Raw genomic sequence first — 25,410 nt, 5'->3', positions numbered from 1 at the left:
TTCTTCCCTGTCATTTAAGAACTTTTCTGTTTATAGAGTTTTGAATGCTGGTTTCTGACAGCATCACACCACTTTCACTCTTTTACCTGAAAGATTTTGCCCACAGATCCTTGGACACTTTTTCCTTGGGTCCAGTGGTGGCTGATCAACAAGTGTAACTCATCCAGTGCCTCTGGCAGAACAGTTTGTATCTTGCCTAAGAGTACGGAGTGAGTGAGATGACTGGTCTCTCTTCTTTCCCTTTTCTCCTTTCTCCAGTACCTACGGGCAGTTTGAAGAATAGACACATCATACACTGGAACTGGCTTGATGCAGGTGAGCATAGCAGCCATACTGTTACAGAACTTTTATGTTCCATACAACATCCAAATCTGCTTTTCAGTAGCTTCAAATCCTCTCTCCAGCAATGGGAGTGACGGGTGGTGACAAACCCATTTCTTGTGGCCAACATGGTTTGTTGCTTGAACAGATATAGTTCTTTTGGACTTCGTTTATACAAGGAATCTGGACATGTTTCATTGCATTTAAACCCTGTGGACTGGGTGTTAGATATCCACATATCTAACATCTCAGAGGCTTAGATCTCTTTAGAATTCTCATTTCTAAGAAGATTGATCAGGTGTGCTGAACCTCCAGTCATTTCAGGATTCTCATACCTCCCTCCAAGTGTGAGTCTATCCTACTGTTAAGAACGAAGATTTGTTCCGTGTATGAACAAATTACATCTTTTAATTTTGTATTTTTCATAGCTAACAAACCTGAGGTCTTAACATTGACTGACCAGGTGGGTTGGAAGAAAGAGTGATGCGTCACTAGGTTCAAGCGTGAGCTCTCCCTCACTTCCACCTCAGCTACGTATCAGATGCCAGATGCCACAGATTCCTTGCATTTATAATTTTTTATTGTTTTTAACTGGTTTCCAGCTGGTGCCAGAAGGTATATCCTACTGTTAACACCTCAGGTTTGTTAGCTATGAAAAATACAAGATTAAAAATTTGTCATTTTTATACTGGTTTCCAGCTGGCACTAGATTTATCCTAATATTAAAACCTCAGGTATTTTAGTTATGAAAAATACAAATTAATAAATTTGTATGATGATATTGGGGGTTTCATTTTCAATATTTGATTGATATTTTGCTCTTTTTACATTTATATTAATATCGTAGAAAATTTATTTAGTCACAAATGTAAAATGAAAATACAGTAATTAGTGAATACTGCTCTACAGAAAATCTGCGAAAAGTTGAAGTTGTGAATCCTTAACTGTGAATAGCTGGTGGTCGACTGTACGAATTAAAACTTACCTGTGATATTTATTGTTTTGCAATATCTTTTCAAAGTACTATCTTGATTTTTAATTACCTGTTGCTTTTCACAGGCTTGGGAGGAAGTTTGTGGTGAACTTGGTGTTGTACCTTTATGGCAATCAGTGTCAGATGCCAGCCGGCGATCGCTCATCATTCGTCTCTCAGATCATCTAGAACTATGTCAAAGGACTTTGCGAATGAGGGCAAGCCGGGCTATCTTGTATATTGCTCAAGTAAGAAAGAAGCAGGAGTTAGTTTTGAAAGTTACTATATACCATTATCACAATTTTTTTTTAAAGATTTTCCCTCTTTTAACACCTTTGGCCATTAATTATCATATATGATTTTGTATGTATATACAGTATATGCAGAATAACAGGATTCTTTTTAAAATAAGGAAATAATTCACAGGGATGTTGGGGTGAGGTGCAGAGTGACCGAGAGCAAGCAACATGGGCTCGTCAAAATGTATTTTTGCTTGTGCAGTGTGGAATATGGAATTCATTTCTACAGCTGTTGAACCTGGAAATAGAGTGAGTGTGGCAAAGTTTAAATTGGGGAGGTCACCCAGTCTTCATCTTTTTAAAACAGAATAGATAATTTGTTGAAACTGAGTAGTTAGACTTTATATTACAATTATACAATTATTTCACATGAAAAAACGTGGCCGGCATAAGGGAAGAAATAACCCTTCAGTATTAACTGAATTATAATTGATTTTGTTACGGGTCTAATTCGAGTTATATTTGTATTACATTCTGGAATGACTAGCATCTAAACTGAAAGTTCACTTGAATAAAAAAAACTGTATGTAGTTTAAAAACATAATATCAGTGTGTAAAGGAGTACGATAAAAGTGTTGCCATTGTATGATAGCCAACTTTAACAGCACTGGCTAAATCGATGCTGCTTTGTTGCACAGTTATGGTCCAAAGTAAACCCTTATATCCCAAGACTATGATTTTCCAAATTAATGAAAAATTTCAATCTTCATCCAAGAAAGAATGGATGAAAAAAGTATTTTTATTGCCATTAAAATAATGACTCTTGTAACTCCATTTTGGCTGCAAAAAGAATGGTTCTCAAAGACAAAGTCTTCTCAAACAGCCCCATTTCCATAAGTTCCACCAAGGCTTGTTCACTCTTGCCATGACAGGCTTCAGACTGTCAGAGCTTGTCAGAGTGAAGGGCTTTTCAAGAGCAGTTGCAAAGGCAATTGCAGAATAGACGTCAGTCTTCTACTAAAGTCTATCAAGTAAAGTGGGCTGTCTTTTGCAGCTTGTGTAAAAAAACCTCTCTAGTGCAAATAACAGACTTTTTGCTATTCCTGAAGTCTTTTCAAGGTTTGGCTACATCAACCATCAGAGCATACAGAGCTATGCTAAATTTAGTCTTTAGGCATAGAGGATTGGATTTGTCTGCAAGCCATGACATTAATGACCTGATAGTCTTACGACATTTCAAGACGAGAAGTCAATGTCAGTAGCCTAGAACTTGGATGTTGCCTTCATTTGAGCCCCTTCACAATTTATCTCTCAGGGATATGACAGGAAACCCTCTTTCTAGTTGCCATAGCTACAGCTAAGAGGATTTGTGAATTGCAAGCCTTTTATAAAAAAAGGTGGTTTTTCACAGGGAGATGCCGTCTGCTCTTTCACTCTTGGGTTTTTGACAAAGAACGAAATTCCATCCAACCCATGGCCCCATTTGTTCACTATCAAGAACCTGGTGGTTATCCTTGGACCAGCAGACCAAGACAGAGCTCTTTGTCCAGTAAGGGCATTAAAGTATTTTATTGAGAGGACCAACAAGATGAGAGGCCTCTTTCATAACTTCTGATGCTCAGTCAAGAACCCCTCATGTCCATTGTCCAAGAATCCTAGCACTTATTGTATTTGCTGGGGATGGATGCCAGACCCCCCTGCGAATAGTTCAAACCCACGAATAGTTAGAACTCCCCTCTAAAAATGATTAAATCTGCCTACCTTGAAAGTTCAAATACCAAATTCACACTTGAAGCATCATCCTACATCAAATATACCATTGAATTGATATTATTAATATAATTTCAAAGTCATCTTGAACATTTTACTGTTAGAAATATATACACAACCAATAACAGAGAGAGAGAGAGAGAGAGAGAGAGAGAGAGAGAGAGAGAGAGAGAGAGAGAGAGAGAGAAAAACACTGAATGACAACAGCACTATTTGACCAACATCAAGAGTGAACTTGTTTATTAATTATTTAGAGTATAATGAGAGAGAGAGAGAGAGAGAGAGACACCTTACCTTACCTTACCTTACCTTACCTTACCTTACATCTTCTTTGGGTTGCCCCAGGTCCCTCAGTGTGAGGCACCTCTAATGTCTACCAGAGAATGCTAATGCATCTTCTGGTATATTTTGCATCTTCCAATCTTGGATGGTCTGGGATGCAGCTTAAATATTTGTCGAGCTTATCCTTAAACACATCTATGCTCACTCCTGATATTTTCCTCAGATGAGCTGGCAATGCATTGAATAGACGCTGCATTGTCGATGCTGGTGCGTAATGGATTAATGTCCTGTGTGCTTTCCTTAGTTTTCCTGGCATAGTTTTGGGCACTATTAATCTACCTCTGCTTGCTCTTTCTGATATTTTTAGCTCCATGATATTTTTGGCAATTCCTTCTATCTGTTTCCATGCCTGAATTAACATGTAGCATTCTCTTCTCTTTTCTAGACCATATAATTTTTATAATTGTAGTCTTTCCCAGTAGTCAAGATCCTTAACTTCTTCTGTTCTATCTGTAAAGGACCTTTGTACACTCTATTTGTGCAATATCCTTTTGGTAGTGTGGGTACCATATCATATTGCAATATTCAAGCAGACTACGAACATACGTTTTATAAAGCATAATCGTGTGTTCAGCTTTTCTTGTTTTGAAGTGCCGTAACAACATTCCCATTTTTACTCTGCATTTTGCCAATAGAATTGCTATTTGATCATTACATAACATGTTCCTATTCAACATCACACCAAGGTCTTTAACTGCCTCCTTATTAGTGATTGTCTCGTTATTAGGTCCCCTATATGCATATAGCTTTCCTTCTCTATCTCCATAACTTATTGATTCAAATTTATCAGAGTTAAATACCATCCTAATTACCTCTGCCCATTCATATACTTTGTTACTTTGTTAAGGTCTCTTTGTAGCGCATTCCTATCTTCATCACAAGTAATTTCTCTACTTATTCTTGTGTCATCTGCGAAACTACGCACTACCGAGTCCTTAACATTACTGTCTATGTCTGCAATCATAATAACAATCAGCAATGCACTTAGCATTGTACCTTGTGGCACACCGGATATTACCTTAGCTTCATCTGATTTCTCATGGTTTGCAATAACTATCTGTTTTCTGTTGTGTCAAAATTCTTTTATCCATCCTCCTACTTTGTCCACAATATTATTTTTTCTAATTTTCTTTGCTAATATATTATGATCTACCTTGTCAAAAGCTTTTGCAAAGTCTAGATAAACCACATCTGTTTCTTTTCCGTTTTTTATATTTTTATATATGTTCTCACAGTGACTAACAGTTGGGTTTGTGTACTTTTTCTGGGTACAAAACCATGTTGTCCTATATTAAACAAATTATTTTATATTAAATGTTCCATAATATTTTCTTCATTACCCTTTCATACACTTTCATAATATGTGATGTTAGACTCACAGGCCTATAATTACTTGCCTCTAGTCTTGATCCACTTTAGAAAGTAGGGGTAATATATGCTAATTTGTGCTCATCATAAATCTTGCATGTATCTACACTTTGCCTTAATAATATTGCAAGGGGCTTTGCGATAGAATGAACTACTTTCTTAACAAAATAGCAGGGACACCATCAGGCCCAGCTGCTGCTCCATTTTTAATTTCATTAATAGCCTGCACAATATCGGCTTCATTAATATCTATGTCTGATAAATATTCATTATTTTCATCCCCTATTTCTGTATCATTATCTTCATTATCAATTTTAGGGGTAAATTCTCTCTTATATCTTTCTGCCAATATGTTGCATATTTCCTTTTTTTCATTCGTTAATCTCCCTTCATTTCTTAGAGGGCCTATTTCTATTCTTCTTTTATTCATCTTTTTCGCATATGAGTATAAGTAAGGGGTTTTGCTTGATATTTACTGGGGTTTTTTCTTCCAATTCCCATTTTTCATTTTCTTTTGATTGTATAATGTTTTGTTCTGCATTTTCTATCTTACTTTTTAGTTCCATCATTTTCCATGCATTCTTTTCTTTTGCAAGACCTTTTTTACGCTTTCTGATTTTCTGGAACAAGACCCTTCTGTCTCTTGGTATGCATGATTGATGTTTACTTTTCTTCTTTGGTATATATTTATCCACAATTTTCTCTAATATTTTATATAATATATCCATATTTACCTGTATATCATCACATACGAATATGTTATCCCAATCTTTGTTTAATTCTTTATTTATTTCTGACAATTTTATATTTTTACTGTAGAAATTGTATTTTCCATATCCTTCCCACTTTTTCATCTCTTGCTTATCTCAGTTTTCAATTGCTTTGGAATGGACTGTTAATTCTATGACATTATGGTCTGAAATACTCACATTATAAACTATTATTTATTATTTCTTTAACATAATTCACCTCGTTCACAAATAATAGGTCTAAAATATTTTCCTTTCTTGTTGGCAGGTGATTTATTTGTTGAATGTTGTATTCTAGTAGCATATCTAATAGCTTTTCGAATTGCCTCTTATCCTCTGCACTACTATTACTCTATTTTTATATGTATAAATACAACCACAATCTCCTATTCATTCTTTCCAATCTGCGAAAGGAAAGTTAAAGTCTCCGGATAGGAGAATAGTCCAGTCTGTGATTTCTACATATATCGTCTAATTTTTCTATTATTGTGTCAAACTCTTTAGTATTAGGGTGTCTATGTGTTACTATGTTCATTAATTTTTCAGATTCAAATTCTACCGCCATTAATCCACATTCTGAGTTACTATATTTCTCATATATTTTTCCTTGTTTTATGTCTTTCCCATATATTGCGGTTCCCCCTTGATTCCTATTTTTTCTATCTGATCTATAAGTTTGGAACCCCTTTATTTTGGGAATACCAAGTTTCACTTATATTTATTATATCTACTTTCTTTTCAATTTGGGTTAGTTCTTCTAAGAACTCTATTTTTCTTTTTGAGTTACTTGTAACTAAACCCTGCGGATTTATCACTATGATGGTTTGCGTGTTATAGCTTTCATTTAATATGGGTAATAATATGGATTTACCCATGTCTCTTTCCTGTTCTGGTATGTTGTTCTTTTCTTCATTTCCAGAAATTCTGACATTAAAAAATCCAACTTTTCCAATATATTTGATCTTCCTTCATCATAATTATTCATTTTGTGTATTAATCTGCAATTTTTTCCGTATCTACACCATCCTCTTGCATTGTATATACAGTTCTTGTCTCTTGCACTGTATCTTGGAGCTGATGGTTGCATTTTCGTTGCTGACATACCATAGCGCGGTGATGGCTTGTTTTTTCCTTCACCTCATGTTCTTTGTTCCTTTCTTTATTTACTTCTTTTTTATTTTGGACTTTATTGTTTAGTTGATTTTGATTCATGACTACAGGGTGCATATATTTACATTTTTTGTCGAACTTACATCCTTTTCCTTCTTTTAGGTTTTTGCATATTTTTGGATGTAGATCTCTGCATTCATCCTCATAGCCTTCTAGGTATGCACATTTACTGTAGATCTCATAATTGTGACATACCTTGGGATGTTTGTAGTAACATCTTTCACCAAATCTGCAATTCCCTCTTTTCAAAAGGGTGCAGACTTTGATATTCTTTTCTATTTTTTCTTGCTCTTTCCCATCAGCTTGCAAATCTGGGTAAAGCCTCTTCGGGATTTTATTTTGTGTTGTCATGTCTTGTCCTGCTCTTTGTTTTCATTATTTTTTTTTTAATTTCAGATTTGTTTTCTTTTTTTCCATTTTCCTCTTCTTCCTCTTCCTCATCTTCTTCATCCTCTTCTATTTGCACATTAAGTCGTGAGTTAATAACATTATCTATCCATGAGAGACATGTTGAGCAAAATACTCTTGTATCCTTACTCGTATTTTGCTGGACTTCAGCGCTTTGGGGATGCATGGGTATGTTGCATGCATAACATTTCCTGATCAGGTTTTGTGGATTTACTATGCTTTACCACGCCTTACACAGTTTGCATGCTTTAGGCATTCTTTTTCCTATTGCATCAATTAGTATATTCACAATGTTCACCTTATTCATTTTCTTTGTCGGAATGTGTTGATTGATGTAAATTTTCTTCATAGTCTCTTGACCACTTGAATTTTATTTGGAACTCCTTCAATTATTTTCATGATATTTTCTGCTGATTTGTTCCAGTTTGAAGGATCACATCCTTCCAATATGTCTATGAATACTTTTGTATCTTTTTGATTAGGGCTGTTATTGATCTCATAGATGAGAAATGCCAGCTCCCTTCCTGCTAACTCATCATATTACATATCTGCAATGTAAGCAAGCAAGAGAGAGAGAGAGAGAGAGAGAGAGAGAGAGAGAGAGAGAGAGAGAGAGAGAGAGAGAGAGAGAGAGAGAGAGAATAACTCCTTACAATATCAAAAGATTGAAATGAACTTCTATGAGCAACACTTCTTCTCCTCACATAAATACATATATCTTTTCCAGAGAAGAGAGAGAGGGCTGAACAAGTATCTATTTTCCATCTATCAATTCTTTGGCTGAGAGCAAGAGTGAGAGAGATAAAAGAAGGAAGAAATAGAAACACTTATAATTGTCTATCATGAAAATTCAAATATCAAATGCATAGTACTATATATATATATTATATTGGAAAATGTTAATAAGTATGTTAATGTTAATTGATATTTACAATTAATAAGGTAAGAGAGAAGAGAGAGAGAGAGAGAGAGAGAGAGAGAGAGAGAGAGAGAGAGAGAGAGAGAGAAAATGCGTAAAAACCATGAAAATCATTGACTATTATATTGCACCACTCCTCTCCCCTGTCACATTACTTGACATGTTTGACAGCCTCTGGAGTTTGTGAGTTTCTGTGGAGTTAGACAGAAGTGACGAGAAAGAATAGAAAGAAAGATGAAGGAAAGAATTTTCATTTGAAACAGTTGTTGTTATTATTATTATATTATTATTATTATTATTATTATTATTATTATTATTATTATTATTATTATTATTATTATTATTATACATCTTTTGAAAATATTAGTAAACATATATCTCTACCATAAAAATTCTTTCATCTCAGTAAGAAAGAGGAGTCATCCTTAATAAAAGTGAAATGGAAAGGTTATTTTTATTTCTTTAAAATACTGTCCCATGAATTTTGTGATTACAGTTTTATTATTATTATTATTATTTTTTTTTGTTTTTTTTTTTTTTTTTTTTTTTTTTGCTTTATCACAGTCCTCCAATTCGACTGGGTGGTATTATAGTGTGGGGTTCCGGGTTGCATCCTGCCTCCTTAGGAGTCTATCACTTTTCTTACTATGTGTGCTGTTTCTAGGATCACAACTCTTCTGCATGAGGCCCGGAGCTACTTCAGCCTCTAGTTTTTCTAGATTCCTTTTCAGGGATCTTGGGATCGTACCTAGTGCTCCTATGATTATGGGTACGATTTCCATTGGCATATCCCATATCCTTCTTATTTCTATTTTCAGATCTTGATACTTATCCATTTTTTCCCTCTCTTTCTCTTCAACTCTGGTGTCCCATGGTATTGCGACATCAATGAGTGATACTTTCTGCTTGACTTTGTCAATCAACGTCACGTCTGGTCTGTTTGCACGTATCACCCTATCCATCGTGATACCATAGTCCCAGAGGATCTTTGCCTGATTGTTTTCTATCACTCCCTCAGGTTGGTGCTCGTACCACTTATTACTGCAAGGTAGCTGATGTTTCTTGCACAGGCTCCAGTGGAGGGCTTTTGCCACTGAATCATGCCTCTTTTTGTACTGGTTCTGTGCAAGTGCCGGACATTCGCTTGCTATGTGGTTTATGGTTTCATTTTTCGTATTGCACTTCCTACATATGGAGAGATGTTATTTCCATCTATCGTTCTTTTGAAACATATCTGGTTCTTAGGGCCTGATCTTGTGCCGCTGTTATCATTCCTTCAGTTTCCTTCTTTAGCTCTCCCCTCTGTAGCCATTGCCAATTGTCATCGCTGGCTAGTTCTTTAGTCTGTCTCATGTATTGTCCGTGCATTGGTTTGTTGTGCCAGTCCTCTGTTCTGTCTGTCTTTCTCCTGTCTCTGTATATTTCTGGGTCTTCGTCTACTTTTATTAGGTCCTTCTTCCCATGCATCTTTAGCACTCATCTTCACTGGTTTTCAGATATTGCCTCCCCAGTGCTCTTGTTTTTTCGGTGTTGACACAGTCCTCTATACTTAGTAGTCCTCTCCCTCCTTCCTTTCGTGTTATGTATAGTCTGTCCGTATTTGCTCTTGGGTGTAGTGCTTTGTGTATTGTCATATGTTTCCTGGTTTTCTGATCTATGCTGCGGAGTTCTGCCTTCGTCCATTCCACTATTCCTGCGCTGTATCTGATTACTGGCACTGCCCATGTGTTTATGGCTTTTATCATATTTCCGGCGTTGAGTTTTGACTTGAGTATCGCCTTGAGTCTCTGCATATATTCTTTCCTGATCGTGTCCTTCATCTCTTGGTGTTTTATATCCCCTCCTTCCATTATTCCCAGGTATTTGTATCCTGTCTCATCTATGTGTTTGATGTTGCTCCCATCTGGTAGCTTTATCCCTTCATTTCTCGTTACTTTGCCTTTTTGTATGTTGACTAAGGCGCATTTTTCTATTCCAAACTCCATCCTGATGTCCCCAGATACAATCCTTACAGTCTGAATTAGGGTATCTATTTCCTTGATGCTCTTACCATACAGCTTGATGTCGTCCATGAACATCAGATGGTTGATTCTGTTGCCTCTTTTCTTGAGTTGGTACCCGGCATCCATCTTCTGTAGTACTTTTGTCATGGGAATCATGGCTACTACGAAGAGTAGTGGGGACAGTGAGTCGCCCTGGAAGATCCCTCTCCTGATATTAACCTCTGCTAGTCTTATTCCAGAGCTTGTAAGTACTGTATTCCAGTTGCGCATTGTATTTTTGAGGAAGCTGATGGTGTTTTCCTCTGCCCCATATATTTTCAGGCATTCTATTAGCCATGTGTGTGGTATCATGTTGAAGGCTTTTTATTATTATTATTATTATTTTTTTTTTTTTTTTATTTTTTTTTTTGCTCTATCACGGTCCTCCAATTCGACTGGGTGGTATTTAGTGTGGGGTTCCGGGTTGCATCCTGCCTCCTTAGGATTCTATCACTTTTCTTACTATGTGTGCCGTTTCTAGGATCACACTCTTCTGCATTAGTCCTGGAGCTACTTCAGCCTCTAGTTTTTCTAGATTCCTTTTCAGGGATCTTGGGATCGTGCCTAGTGCTCCTATGATTATGGGTATGATTTCCACTGGCATATCCCATATCCTTCTTATTTCTATTTTCAGATCTTGATACTTATCCATTTTTTCCCTCTCTTTCTCTTCAACTCTGGTGTCCCATGGTATTGCGACATCAATGAGTGATACTTTCTTCTTGACTTTGTCAATCAACGTCACGTCTGGTCTGTTTGCACGTATCACCCTATCCGTTCTGATACCATAGTCCCAGAGGATCTTTGCCTGATCGTTTTCTATCACTCCTTCAGGTTGGTGCTCGTACCACTTATTACTGCAAGGTAGCTGATGTTTCTTGCACAGGCTCCAGTGGAGGGCTTTTGCCACTGAATCATGCCTCTTTTTGTACTGGTTCTGTGCAAGTGCCGGGCATTCGCTTGCAATGTGGTTTATGGTTTCATTTTCGTATTGCACTTCCTACATATGGGGATGAGATGTTATTTCCGTCTATCGTTCTTTGGACATCTGGTTCTTAGGGCCTGATCTTGTGCCGCTGTTATCATTCCTTCAGTTTCCTTCTTTAGCTCTCCCCTCTGTAGCATTGCCAATTGTCATCGCTGGCTAGTTCTTTAGTCTGTCTCATGTATTGTCCGTGCATTGGTTTGTTGTGCCAGTCCCTCTGTTTCTGTCTGTCTTTCTCCTGTCTCTGTATATTTCTGGGTCTTCGTCTACTTTATTAGTCCTTCTTTCCATGCACTCTTTAGTTTAGCCACTCATCTTCACTGGTTTTCAGATATTGCCCTAGTGCTCTTTTTTCGATGTTGACGCAGTCCTCTATACTTAGTAGTCCTCTCCCTCCTTCCTTTCGTGTTATGTATAATCTGTCCGTATTTGCTCTTGGGTGTAGTGCTTTGTGTATTGTCATATGTTTCCTGGTTTTCTTGATCTATGCTGCGGAGTTCTGCCTTCGTCCATTCACTATTCCTGCGCTGTATCTGATTACTGGCACTGCCCATGTGTTTATGGCTTTTATCATATTTCGGCGTGAGTTTTGACTTGAGTATGAGCCTTGAGTTCTCTGCATATATTCTTTCTGATCGTGTCCTCCATTTCTCTTGGTGTTTTATATCCCTCCTTCCATTATTCCCAGGTATTTGTATCCTGTCTCATCTATGTGTTTGATGTTGCTCCCATCTGTAGCTTTATCCCTTCAGTTCTCGTTACTTTGCCTTTTTGTATGTTGACTAAGGCGCATTTTTCTATTCCAAACTCCATCCTGATGTCCCCAGATACAATCCTTACAGTCTGGATTAGGGTATCTATTTCCTTGATGCTCTTACCATACAGCTTGATGTCGTCCATGAACATCAGATTGTTGATTCTGTTGCCTCTTTTCTTGAGTTGGTACCCGGCATCCATCTTCTGTAGTACTTTTGTCATGGGAATCATGGCTACTACGAAGAGTAGTGGGGACAGTGAGTCGCCCTGGAAGATCCCTCTCCTGATATTAACCTCTGCTAGTCTTATTCCAGAGCTTGTAAGTATTGTATTCCAGTTGCGCATTGTATTTTTGAGGAAGCTGATGGTGTTTTCCTCTGCCCCATATATTTTCAGGCATTCTATTAGCCATGTGTGTGGTATCATGTCGAAGGCTTTCTTATAGTCTATCCATGCCATGCTTAGGTTGGTTTTCCTTCTCCTACTGTTCTTCATTACCATTTTGTCTATCAGGAGCTGGTCTTTTGTGCCCCTACACTTCCTTCTGCAGCCTTCTGTTGGTGAGGGATGGTGTTTGTCTCCTCTAGGTAGTTGTATAAGCCTTTCACTGATGATACCTGTTAGTAACTTCCATTATTGGTAGGCAGGTGATAGGCCTGTAGTTACTGGCTATATTTCCCTTACTCTTGTCTTTTTGTATCAAGGATGTTCTTCCTGTGGTCATCCATTTGGGTGCTTGGTGATTTGAGATACAATGCTGGAGTTGTTCTGCTGTTCGTGGGTGTAGGGCCTTGAAGTTTTTGAGCCAGTATCCATGGACTTCATTGGGACCTGGGGCTTTCCAGTTTGGCATTTTCTTTAGTTGGTGTCTGACTGTGTCTGTCGTGATGTCTGTGAATCTTTGTTTTATTCTCCCTGTTTCTTCTTCCTTGACTTCCTGGAGCCATGTTGCATGTTTGTTGTGTGATACCGGATTGCTCCATATGTTTTCCCAGAGTCTCTTACTTGGTTCGGCTTCAGGAATTTCTGGGTGGTTGTCTTCCCCTCTTAGTTGGCTGTATAGTCTTTTCTGGTTGGTTCCGAATAGTTTGTTCTGTTGGTATCCCTTATTCCTGTTCATGTACCGTTGGATCTTGTGTGCTTTGGCCTTAAGCCTCTGTTTTACATCTTCTATTGTGTTGTTTAGTCCCCTCTCTTGTACTTTGTATTTCTCGTTGAGTTCTTCCCTTGTTTTCTTGCTTCTTAGCTTTTTTCTGCCATCTCTTTCAGTTTACTGCAAGCAGATTCTCATCACCATGATTTGCTTTTCCAGGCGCCTTTTCCAAGGAGGTTGCTGTTTTGGTTTCTGTTGGGTTGGTTGTGCTGGTGGTGTTGGTGTTCGAATCCCCATCAGTTCTGCTACTAATCTTGCTCCTGCATATACCAAGTTATTTGTTTCTGTGATACTGGTGGTGTGTATTATGCCCATTATTTCATTGACCTCACTTGTTTTCTCCCTTAATTTCTTGGTGTTGTAGGCTTTCATGGAAGGGATCTTTGTTCTCTCTGTATCTGGCTCCATCCATTGTCTAATCTTTTCTACCCATTCCGTTCTCTCTGTTACTTCGTCGGTGTTTCTTCGTGTGTCGTTGTTTGGTACCTCATCCTCCCTGTCGTCTTCTGTGGCATCGTCTCTCAGTTCGTCTTCGTGTAATTCGTTGTCGTGTGACATTTCCCTTTCCAGTTCTTCTCTTTCTGTTGGGGAGAGCCAGTTCTTTTTCTTTATGTTCCTTACTTGGTCTGCCAGCCTCTGCTCTGTTTGGGGGGTGTATTCCTCTCATTCCAGATGTTGACAATCTTCTTCTATATCCTCTCTCCGTCGGGTTGCTTCTAATGTAGCATCTCCATATTTCCTTATTATCTTCTCTTGTCCATTTCTTCCTTTTTGCCTCTGTAGCTCCCATCTCAGGCTGTTGATTACTGTCGTTGTGGTGATCAGTTGCTGGATGACGACCTCCAAGTACCTGACCGTCTTCCCCTTCAATTGGGTTGAATACCTGGTTGCCGGACGAAGCTCCTCTGTTGCCAGAGGTTCCATTTACGTCGTTGTCGTTTATTCCTTCATTTCTTTCCATCATTGCTGAGTTTTGCTATTTAACCCATAGCTGGACCCTACCCCAGCAGGGATAGGTACTCATTTACAGCTGAGTAGACTGAGGAAATTATGGTAAAGATCCTTTCCCAAGGAATCAACGCCGAGGAGAGCGGTCACCCATCCAACGACTGACCAGCCCCAATGTTGCTTAACTTGACTTAAGTCTATTGACGACCTAACCCACTCCTCCACAATATCAAAAGATTGAAATGAACTTCTATGAGCAACACTTCTTCTCCTCACATAAATACATATATCTTTTCCAGAGAAGAGAGAGAGGGCTGAACAAGTATCTATTTTCCATCTATCAATTCTTTGGCTGAGAGCAAGAGTGAGAGAGATAAAAGAAGGAAGAAATAGAAACACTTATAATTGTCTATCATGAAAATTCAAATATCAAATGCATAGTACTTATATTATATATATTATTATTGGAAAATGTTAATAAGTATATTAATGTTAATTGATATTTACAATTAATAAGTAAAGGAGAGAGAGAGAGAGAGAGAGAGAGAGAGAAAATTAATAAATCATTTATTTATCATACAAAAACATACATCTCTGTGTGTGTAGAGAGAGAGAGAGAGAAGAGAGAGACGAGAGAGAGAGAGAGAGAGAATTATTATTTTTATGTGGTATCATTTAATCTTATTAAACTTACTAATACAGTATTAATCAGTATTAATATTTGAAAATTAGTAAATCATTTTTGTATCATAAAAATTTATTTAGTTATGAAAATAACATCAAAATAGTACACTGATTAGTGAATATCTGAATATTTATCATCGGGAAAAACCCAAAATAGGCAAATTTCCTGCAAAAGTAACGGATAGATATGGTCCAAAGAAAAATCTACAAATAGGTGAGTCCACGAAGGGGGGGTGGGGGGGGGGGGGGGGGGACGGGGGGGGGGGGGGGGGGGAGGTTGGCTGTAATATCAATCTTACGCGATTTGAGTAGTGTGAATTCACAATAGCACAGACTTTTCATTGGAACCTAACTAATTATGACATGCTAGTACTTCAGACACGCGAACTCAAATGCAACATTTTCGAATCCTGGAGAAATGAGAAACCCTGAAAAAGTGTTTTGATTTTTTTACGAAATTTATAAGTTTTCAAGCTTTTAGTTGTGTTGTACCTATTCTTCCCCAAGAGTGGGTTGGTCTAGTTACCTACACCAAAACAAACGAGCACTACCGCAATTTCCAAATTTTGAGCTGCCATGATAATTAGAAACTAATAGCTATGTAATTACTTGGTAAGTATACATAAAACTTTATTTTATTATAAAAATGTCATTTTGAACAAATGTGGAAGTGTCCATTCTTGTTGATAATAATTAGTAAGCATCTACATTTCAACATTTGCTTAGTGTGGAAGTGTCCATGCACGATAATGATGATTAAAAATGTGGACATTTCAACATTCATCAAAATATATAGCTTAGATGGACGGGAGAAGGTATCATGGTTGGGAAGGGGTTTGCTTTCAAAGGTAATTGTGACTTTTGCCAGTAACATAAACCACCATGAAGTTGGTTTGAACCTTGATGAACTGTCCTCAAGGGAGATAATCTTAAGGTTAGGACTCTCAGCCAGAAACCCATCATTACAGAAAGAGGAGTAGGAGGAATCCATGTTCACATGGTTCTGTTCTGACAGGCAAGTTTAGCCTTTACCTGTGTATGTCTATGTGAACAATTTATTATACTTCCTAATATTCCCAAGCAGTTATTATTTAAATATTTTTCACATATTGATTTGTATGTTAACTAATTTCACTTATTGATTTGTATGTTAACTAATCCCCATCTCCTGGATTTGCTGAATCACCCCCTGCACATTCTACAATGTTACTTTAATCAGGTCAAGACACAAGCTCTAATGTGACCTCTCATATTGGGGATGCAAGAATGGTGAAGTCACTGGTATTATAAATAAAAATATATGTATACATAGTATCGCACTTGTATCCAGAAGTTATAAGACTATCGAGCTTTACTTAATAGCATGAACTTGCTTGTCTTTGTTGCAAAGGATTAAGGTTAAAGTTACATGTGCTCATAAGAATTTTGAAGCTTCCACTATGTATTACTGCAAGTCAAGCTGATTTTGAAGGCAAAGTTAATGTCATCATTAAACTAATGGCTGTGTCTAACTTGAGTTACCACAAGTATTCCAACTTTGATGTATCATGTTGCTTGATATAAAGAAAGATAGTCTTGACTTTATAAGACTGAAGGTTACATAGTAATTTAATACATGAGTTCATACTGCAGGGTCATATGTAAGTTATTTTCGGGGAAAATTCACGGAAAAAAAGCGTGCCAATCATAGAAAACGTACTTGATGCCATTGGGTCAACAGATGATGAATCTCGAAGAAAATGCAAACCTGACGCCACTAACATACTTAGCTACGATACAAAACGTCAGCATAAGTCGGTTGGAAATTCTGAAAATTGCACTACGTAAAAAATTTGCATTTTCAATCAATTATAACTCATTAGCAAACACATTAATAGCAAAATTATTGCTTCCACATGAAAGATCAAACATTTCTACACATTTTAGGTATGAAACAAACTCCCCAAACCTAATTATTATATTTTTCATGATTATTTTAAAAAAATATGTACGATTTTTCTTAAAAATTTTATGCTCATCACATCGTTTTTATTATTTCTAAGCCTCATAAAGAAGTTCCGATTGCTTTAGGAAATAATTCAATCATTTGCCGACAATAACACTAACCAGAAGCGTATATCAGTTATAGTGTGGAGATAATGAATTTTACCAAAAAACTTTTCCATGCGCGTGTTCTTGTCAGCCTGGGGGAAAAGTCGTGTAGTTTACACCCTTATATTTTCGGCCTGTGTGCAAGAGGATTAATGGGAGAAGCGTGTGTTAAACAACATAGGTTAGTGGTGATGGATTTTAAAATGAGAGGTAGGAAACCCAAAAAGAGAAAGAGGAGATCTATAATTAAGATTTGGGACCTTAAAGGAGAAAAGGGGGAGCAATTTAGGAGGACTGTGAAAGAGAGAGATGCCTGGAAAGGGGGAATGTAGAATTTGGACAGGGTAACAGAGTGGAAAATAGCTGGGCAGACTTGGGAGAAAGATGTGTGGGGGAAGCAGAGAAACTGGTGGGAAGAACCAGCAGATATGGAGTGTTGACAGGAGAAAAGTGGTGGTGGAATGGAGAGGTGCAAGAATCAGTTAAAAGAAAATCAAAAGCATTTAAGGACTAGAAAGTAAGGCATGCACAGGGTGCAGAGGAATGATGCAGAGAAGAGGAAAGAGATGCAATGAGGATAGGTATGGCTATTGGAAAGGCGGCAGAGTAGTTGAATGAAAGGCTAGGAACGAGAAGGAAAAAAGGATATCGATAAGATTTCAAATTTGCGGAAAAGGCAGGGACAGGATTTGGGTAAATTGGGTGTCATCAAGGATAGAGATGGAAATATAGGGTATAGGGATGAAGACATTAAGAAGAGATGGAGAGAGTATTTTGAAAAACCTTTAAAAACTGAAAATGAGAGAGAGAGAGGAGATGGGGGAAGCACAGATGATAGAGGGACTGGTGATGGAGGTACAGGATACAGAAGTGAAGAGAGCATTAAGTAAAATGAAGAATGGTAAAGCGATCAAATTACTAGGTACAGAGGGGGAGAAATGGATGCAGGATTTATTAAAAGCTGTATGAGAAGTGGAAGGAATGCCAAGAGACTGGGAGGAGAGTCTGATTTATATACAGTAGTACATACCTCGAGATACGAAAGGCTCAACTTACGAAAAATCCAAGTTACGAAAGCAAAGACGAAAAATTTTACTGCTCTACATACGAAAAGTTTTCAAGATACGAAAGGTTTCTGAAAGTCCGAGATTCGCTCCATAACAATTTTGAAACTCGCGCCGCACACCGCCATCTTAGTTATCGTAGACTCGCCACCATCCTCCTGCTCTCCCATTGGTTCCTGATGCTAGCCAAGCCATGAGATCCTTCTCTCTAATTGGACAGCATCCCTCCCATCATGCATCTTCTATACATACGTACTACGTGTTGGCGTGCTTTAGCTCGGCCACTTCGCACCCGAAACTTTACCGTACACATTCGGCATTCGTTCGCTCCAACGATTTCGTTTAGTAACGTAAATTCGTTAGTGATTTCGTTGCAGTACATATTATTGTGTTGTGCGAAGACTGTATTATTACGTATTTGTGTAACTTTACGTAAAGTAACGTAGTCATGGGTCCCAAGAAAGTTGAAATTCACTGAAAGAAGCGCATGCTGTCTCTGGAGACAAAGATGGAGATCATAAAGAAGTACGAAGCTGGTATGTGATTGAGTGTGATCGCAAAGGAATATGGCCGTAATCCGTCGACAATAGGCACCATCCTTAAACAGAAGGATGCCATCAAAGCAACTACACCATCGAAGGGCATCACTATTTTGTCCAGCAAGAGGAGCCATGTGCACGACGAGATGGAACGGCTGCTCCTCATCTGGATAAAAGACAAAGAAATCGCTGGCGATACAGTAACGGAGACGGCAATCGCTCACAAGGCCAGTGCTATTTTCGGCGATTTGATTGCGCAGGCGGAAGACGACGGAGGGGAAGGGACTTCAACGCAAACCCCAGAGTTCAAGGCTTCGCATGGCTGGTTCGAGAAATTCCATAAACGGACTGGCATCCATTCGGTGGTGCGTCATGGGAAGGCTGCCAGCTCGGACACGAAAGCGGCCGAAGCATTTAAGAAGACTTTCGACGAGATGATGACCAAGGAAGGCTACAGTTCTCAGCAGGTTTTCAACTGTGATGAGACTGGCCTTTTTTGGAAAAAAATGCCTCGTCGGACGTACATCACGGAGGAAGAGAAGAAGCTACCCGGGCATAAGCCTATGAAAGACAGGCTTACGCTCGCACTTTGTTCGAACACCAGTGGGGATTGCAAGGTGAAGCCCCTACTGGTGTATCACTCCGAGACTCCTCGAGCCTTCAAGGCCCACAAAGTGTTGAAGGAGAAGCTTCCAGTGATGTGGAGGGCTAATGCAAAAGCCTGGGTAACGAGGCTTTTGTTCACCGAGTGGGTAAATCTGTGTTTCGGCCCGACTGTGAAGAGTTTTTTGCAAGAGAAGCGCCTCCCCCTGAAATGTCTGCTGGTGTTGGATAATGCCCCTGCTCACCCTCCTGGCCTCGAGGAAGATATCCTAGCGGAGTATTCCTTCGTTAAGATTCTTTTTCTTCCGCCCAACACCACCCCTCTCCTCCAGCCCATGGACCAGCAAGTGATAGCGAACTTTAAGAAGCTGTACACGAAACATCTTTTCAAAAGATGTCTCGACATCACCGATACCACAAACCTCACCTTGCGTGAATTTTGGAAGGAGCATTTTGACATCGTCATATGCATCCGACTCATCGACCAAGCTTGGCAGGAGGTTTCGAGGCGAACCTTGAATTCCTCGTGGAGGAAACTCTAGCCTGATGCCGTATCCGACCGAGACTTTGAGGGATTCGACGTGGGCGAAGCTGGTGCTGCAGAGTCCGAAACAGTTGACGATCCCGAAACTGTTTCGCAACCAGATCTTGACGAGATCGTTGCACTCGGCAAGTCCATGGGGCTGGTCGTCGACGAGGACGACATCAACGACCTTCTCGAGGAGCACCAAGAGAAGCTTACGACGGATGACCTGAAGGAGTTGGAGGCCATGCAACATAACGTCGTTCAAGAGGAGTTCTCCAGCAGCGGCGATGAAGAGGAGGAGCCTATGACAATGGCAGAAATTAAGGAGGTCTTAGCCGCTTTTCATAAAGTGCAATCGTTCATAGAAAAAAAAGACACCCCGAAAAGGCTCACACAGGTCGTATGCTTGCGCAGTTTGATGACGTTTGCCTGAGTCGTTTCAGGAACATTGTCAAAAGCAGGCAGAAGCAATCTTCCTTGGATAGTTATTTTTTAAAGAGGCCTTCAGCATTAGCAGGAGTAAGCAAAAAGGAAGAACCAGGTGATAAAAAACAGAAAGTTGAAAGCAAAAAGGAAGAACCAAGTGATGAAAAACAGAACGTTGAAAGTGGTGATGAAGTTGAAATTCTGTTAAAAAAAAAAAAGCCTACATAAAAGTAAAAAAAAAAAGTTAAAAATAAAAAAAAGAAAAAAAAATTTACGTAATTTTTAGATTTTTGTAAGTTAAGTGTTACAGTTTTGTTAATGTTTTTCGTAAATTTTATTTTCATACATTCAACTTACCTGTCAGATATATACATAGCTATCGACTCCGTCGTCCCCGACAGAAATTCAAATTTCGCGGCACTCGCTACAGGTAGGTCAGGTGATCTACCGCCCTGCTCTGGGTGGCAGGACTAGGAACTATTCCCGTTTTCTAATCAGATTCTCTCTGTCGCCGGCGGTATCAACATTGTTGCTACTTCCTCCTGACTAGAATTCGTTTTTCGCAAAGCTTTTGATCATCTCTCGCTGATATTTGGTGACGTACTTGGATCGTTGTTTGGCATTCGCTATCGTGGACTGTTTTTTGGACTTGGTTTTTGGAATTCGTGAACATGTCTGACTCTAGTGTTAGTTTCAGAGTGTGTGTGAATGAGGGCTGTAAGGTGAGGATTCCGAAAGCTTCGGTAGATCCTCATACTACTTGTAGTGGGTGTAGAATGGTTGAATGCTCGATTGAGAATACGTGTAACGAGTGTGAGAAATTGAGTGCACAAGAGTGGAAGAATCTAACTTCTTACTTGAAGAAGTTAGAGAAAGATAGAGAGAGGAAAGCGGCTTATAAAACCCGCAGAATGTCTACATCTCATGATTTACTATCTAGTTCTGTAGCTTCTTCCTCTGATAATCATGCCCATTCTGTTTCAGCCCGTTCACAAATTACTAATCCCTCTAGTTCTGCTTCGGAAATAGCGGAACTTAGAGCTTCCCTTCAGAAAATGCAGGAAAAAGTGGCAGCATTGGAAGGTAAGGAAAGTGAATGTGGTTTCGCTAGTGATATTAGTGTCCCCAGTGTAGTGGAGGGGGCGTCTGGTCGTCTCTGCGACGCTCCCAGGCCTAGACCTCTTTCAAGCTCCCTGGCCCGGAGGAGAAGGAAAGTCGAAAGCCGTACGGGGGTTGTGGAGAATCCCCAACGATCAGGCGTCCCTTCGGCAGAATCGATCGTATCACATACTGCCAAGGACCGCTATAGGAAAAGCGTCCTTCGAGAGTGCTTTTCGTCGTCTAGTTCGCCTTCTCCGAGAAGAGGATGGAAGGAGTCGAAACTTTCCCGTCCTTTGAAGAGGAGTATGAAAGAGCATGAGCTCAATTCTAGTCCCGAGCGCTTCTCTGAAGAAGGAGCGCCTTCGGTAATAAAGAAGGCGAGAATACATTCAGACTCTGGGTCTGGAAGGGATCCTAGAGCGCCTTCCAGATCTCCCTCTCCTGATTCGAAAGATTCCTCAACCAGGAAAATATTGATGAATATGCAAGAGCAATTAGCCTCGTTAGTAGGAACTCTATATAAGGAGCCTACTCGTAAGAAGGATGATAGGCTTCCTATTAAAAGATCTAAATACCAATCTCCTGTCGGGCGCGACGCACCCTTCAGGGGAGTTGTCGCACAAGCGGCCATCTCTGGGGGGAGCAATGCGGTAGACAGGAGAGAAGTAAGAAAGGAAGTTACTCCTGTCAAGAGTATGGCGCCAACCAAGAGCCAGGCTCCGAGTAGGCGCAAAGAGCCACAGTATGCAGTACAACATGCAAGACCTTCAACCAAGCGTCAAGAGTTAGCTGAAGAGGAAGATCCTGTTAGGAGTAGAGCGCTTGTGAGACGGAAAGCGCCTACCGGAATCAATACTCCTACTAAACATCAGACGCATTCTAAGGATCAGGAGTATTTGTTTTTTTTTTTTTTTGGAGCGACGTACTCCTGCCAGGCGCCAGGAGTCGTCGGGCCTCGATACTCCTCCCAGGCGCCCCAGGAGTATTCTGAACTTAATACTCCTCCCAGGCTCGCCAGGATTATTCCAGGAAGCTTAGGAGTACTTCCTTCCCAGGCACGGAGTAATTCCTGAACTTATAATCCTCCCAGGCGCCCAGGAGGGTATTCTGAAACTTAATACTCCTCCAGGCGCCAGGAGGTATTCCGAAGCTTATACTCCTCCCAAGGCGACAGGAAGGGTATTCTTTGAAACTTTAATTACTCACCTCCCAGGCGCCAGGAGTTATTCTGAACAAGATGCGCCTACTAGAAGCCAGGAGTATTCGAGGCGCTCTGCGCCTGCCAAGCGCCAGGAGTATTCCAAACACGTTACTCCTACCAGGCGAGATACTCCTGCTGTGCACCAGGCGCATTCCTCGTATGAAGAGCCTGACATTCGAAAGAGAGTAAGGGAAGAGTCAGAAGAAAGAAGGGAGCCTTCTCCTTCCGAGCCTATGAACCCAGAAGATGCCTCGGAGGATGAAATGAAGGAAGGATCTTCTAATTATAAAGTTCTTTCATCCCTTCTATTGGAGGAATATGGAGACTCGTTAACGCCAGCCGCTCCTCCTTCTCCACGCTCTCTGTTCTCGAGCACGAAAACGCACAAGTCCTCCTCTTTCCTAAAAATGAAGCCTGCTATATCTATGAGGAGGGCGCTTCATCTCTTGACTCCTGGTTCAAGAAGAAGAAGGAGTTAGGAACGGACGGTCTTTTGTATGCCTCCCGCTAAACTTACAGGGAGGAGAGGCATTTGGTACGAAACGGGAGAGAATATGGGATTGTCTCTGTCCGTTTCAGCTGAGTCAGACTTCTCGAGTTTAGTGGATTCATCGAGAAGACACGCCTTGAATGCAGCGAAGGTAACATGGGGGCTTTCGGAAACGGACCACCTCCTCAAGGGACTTTTTCACACTTTAGAAGTTTTTAACTTCTTAGATTGGTCCCTTGGGGTTCTGGCCAAGAAATCTCAGGAAAAGGAACAACTGGACCCAGAAACCCTAAATAGCATCCTCACCTGCATTGATAAGGCTGTTCAGGATGGATCGGCTGAGGTATGCTCCCTCTTTGGTGCAGGAGTTTTAAAGAAGAGGGCGGTTCACAGTGCTTTCCTCACGAAGGCCGTCTCTCCTTCGCAGAGAGCCGCCTTATTGTTTGCGCCTCTCTCAGAACACCTTTTTCCCTCGCAGTTGGTGAAGGATATTGCGCATTCTCCGACTGAAAAGGCCACCCAGGATCTCCTTAGACAATCCTCAAGGAAGAATAGGCCTGTGGCCAGTGAGGAAAAGAAAGTGGCTCGTCCAGCTCAGCAGCAGCCCTTTCGAGGAGGTCTTCCAACTAGATCTATCGCCAGAAGGAAGTCAACCGAAAAGAGGGGCAGGTCTTCCTTCCGTCCCTTTAAGAAAGGAAAGTGAGAGTTCTGTCCTCAGACACCCGTAGGAGCCAGGTTTACATTCATTTGCGAAAGCCTGGGAAGACATAGGAGCGAATCCTTGGACGATGTCGATCATCAAGAAGGGTTATCGCATCCCATTCAAGGACATTCCTCCCTTGACAACATCACCGAGGGAATTGTCCGCCAGATACAGGGACCCTGTTCTGATGGATACTCTTTGCAGAGGTGGAACAGATGTGGGACAAAAGAGCAATAGAGCTAGTGCTGGATTGCAGCTCCCCGGGGTTTTACAATCGCTTGTTTCTTGTAGCAAAAGCCTCGGGGGGATGGAGACCGGTACTGGACGTAAGTGCGCTGAACAAATTCGTAGAACAACAGAAGTTCAGCATGGAAACGTCTGCTTCAGTCCTTGCAGCTCTGCGGCAAGGGGATTGGATGGCGTCCCTTGACCTTCAGGACGCATATTTCCACATCCCGATCCACCATTCGTCGAGGAAGTACCTTCGATTTATGTTCGAAGGAAGAACCTATCAGTTCAGGGCCCTGTGTTTCGGCCTTTCCACGGCTCCTCAAGTCTTCACGGACGTGATGAAAAATGTAGCAAGACATTTACATTTGAAAGGATAAACGTCTCCCTGTACCTGGACGATGGCTCATCAGAGCCAGGTCTCGAAAGCAGTGTTTGGAGGACCTGTCAACAACACTGGAATTGACAAAATCATTGGGATTGATCGTGAACCTCGAGAAGTCTCAGATGATCCCCAGCCAGAACGTAGTTTATCTGGGGATTCAGATGGATTCTCGGGGTTTTCGAGTTTTTCCATCTCAAGAGAGAATAAAGAAAGGCTGTGCCACAGTATCGAACTTTTTAGGGAAAGAGCGCACTTCAGCGAGGGAATGGCTGAGCCTTCTGGGGACCCTTTCCTCGCTCGAACAGTTTTTTCTCCTAGGAAGATTGCATCTTCGTCCGCTTCAGTTCTTCCTGAGAAGAAGTTGGAGTTGGAAGACAGGACAGCTCTCGGACACGTTTCCAATCTCGGAGGAAATAAAACATCATTTAAAGTGGTGGTTGACTCCCTTAAAGAAAACAAAGGATGTCCCTGCAAGTACGGAACCCAAGCCTGATATTGTTCTCAGACGCCTCGGAGTCGGGCTGGGGGCAACATTGGGATCCAAAGAAGTGTCAGGCACCTGGTCGGCAGAACAGGTGTCATGGCACATAAATTGCAAGGAGCTTTTAGCAATTCACCTGGCGCTAAAGAGCTTCGAACACATAGTCAGAGGCAAAGTCGTACAGATAAACTCAGACAATACGACAGCTCTGGCTTATGTCAAGAAACAAGGAGGGACGCACTCTTTCGCTCTGTACGAGCTAGCAAGAGATCTTTTGATTTGGGCGAACCAAAGGAAGGTAGTTCTTCTAACAAGGTTTGTCCAAGGGGAGAGGAATGTGAGAGCGGACAGATTGAGCAGGAGGTTCCAGGTCCTTCCCACAGAATGGACACTCCACTCAGAAGTCTGTCAGAGCCTTTGGCTCCTTTGGGGAAGCCTCAAATAGATCTTTTCGCCACATTCCTCTCCAAGAGGATAGACACATTTTTGTGCCCTGGTGGAAGATCCCGGGCTTATGCAACAGACGCCTTCCTCCTGGACTGGTCAGGGATAGACGTTTACGCTTTTCCCCCGTTCAAGATACTGGGGGAAGTAGTCAGAAAATTTGTGGCATCCGAAGGAACCAAAATGACTCTGATTGCTCCGTATTGGCCAGCTCAAATTTGGTTCACAGAGGTGATGGAGTGGACGGTGGACTTCCCCAGATCTCTTCCAAACAGAATAGATCTGCTCAAACAACCCCACT

General features: G+C 40.5%; 1 protein-coding gene across 1 annotated transcript in view; it reads left to right on the top strand.

The window, feature by feature from the left end:
• LOC135216038 (striatin-interacting protein 1 homolog) overlaps window positions 1-25,410 on the top strand; it is a 313,064-nt gene that overhangs the window by 34,723 nt on the left and 252,931 nt on the right. Inside the window, 2 exon segments of the mRNA XM_064250984.1 lie at window positions 1,381-1,542; window positions 1,721-1,842. Of these exon segments, the coding sequence (XP_064107054.1) occupies window positions 1,381-1,542; window positions 1,721-1,842 (284 nt within the window).

Source organism: Macrobrachium nipponense, chromosome 6, assembly GCF_015104395.2.
Source record: "Macrobrachium nipponense isolate FS-2020 chromosome 6, ASM1510439v2, whole genome shotgun sequence".
Lineage (NCBI taxonomy): Eukaryota > Metazoa > Arthropoda > Malacostraca > Decapoda > Palaemonidae > Macrobrachium > Macrobrachium nipponense.
Note: the sequence above shows the minus strand (reverse complement) of the source record. Positions and strands in the feature narration are given on the sequence as shown.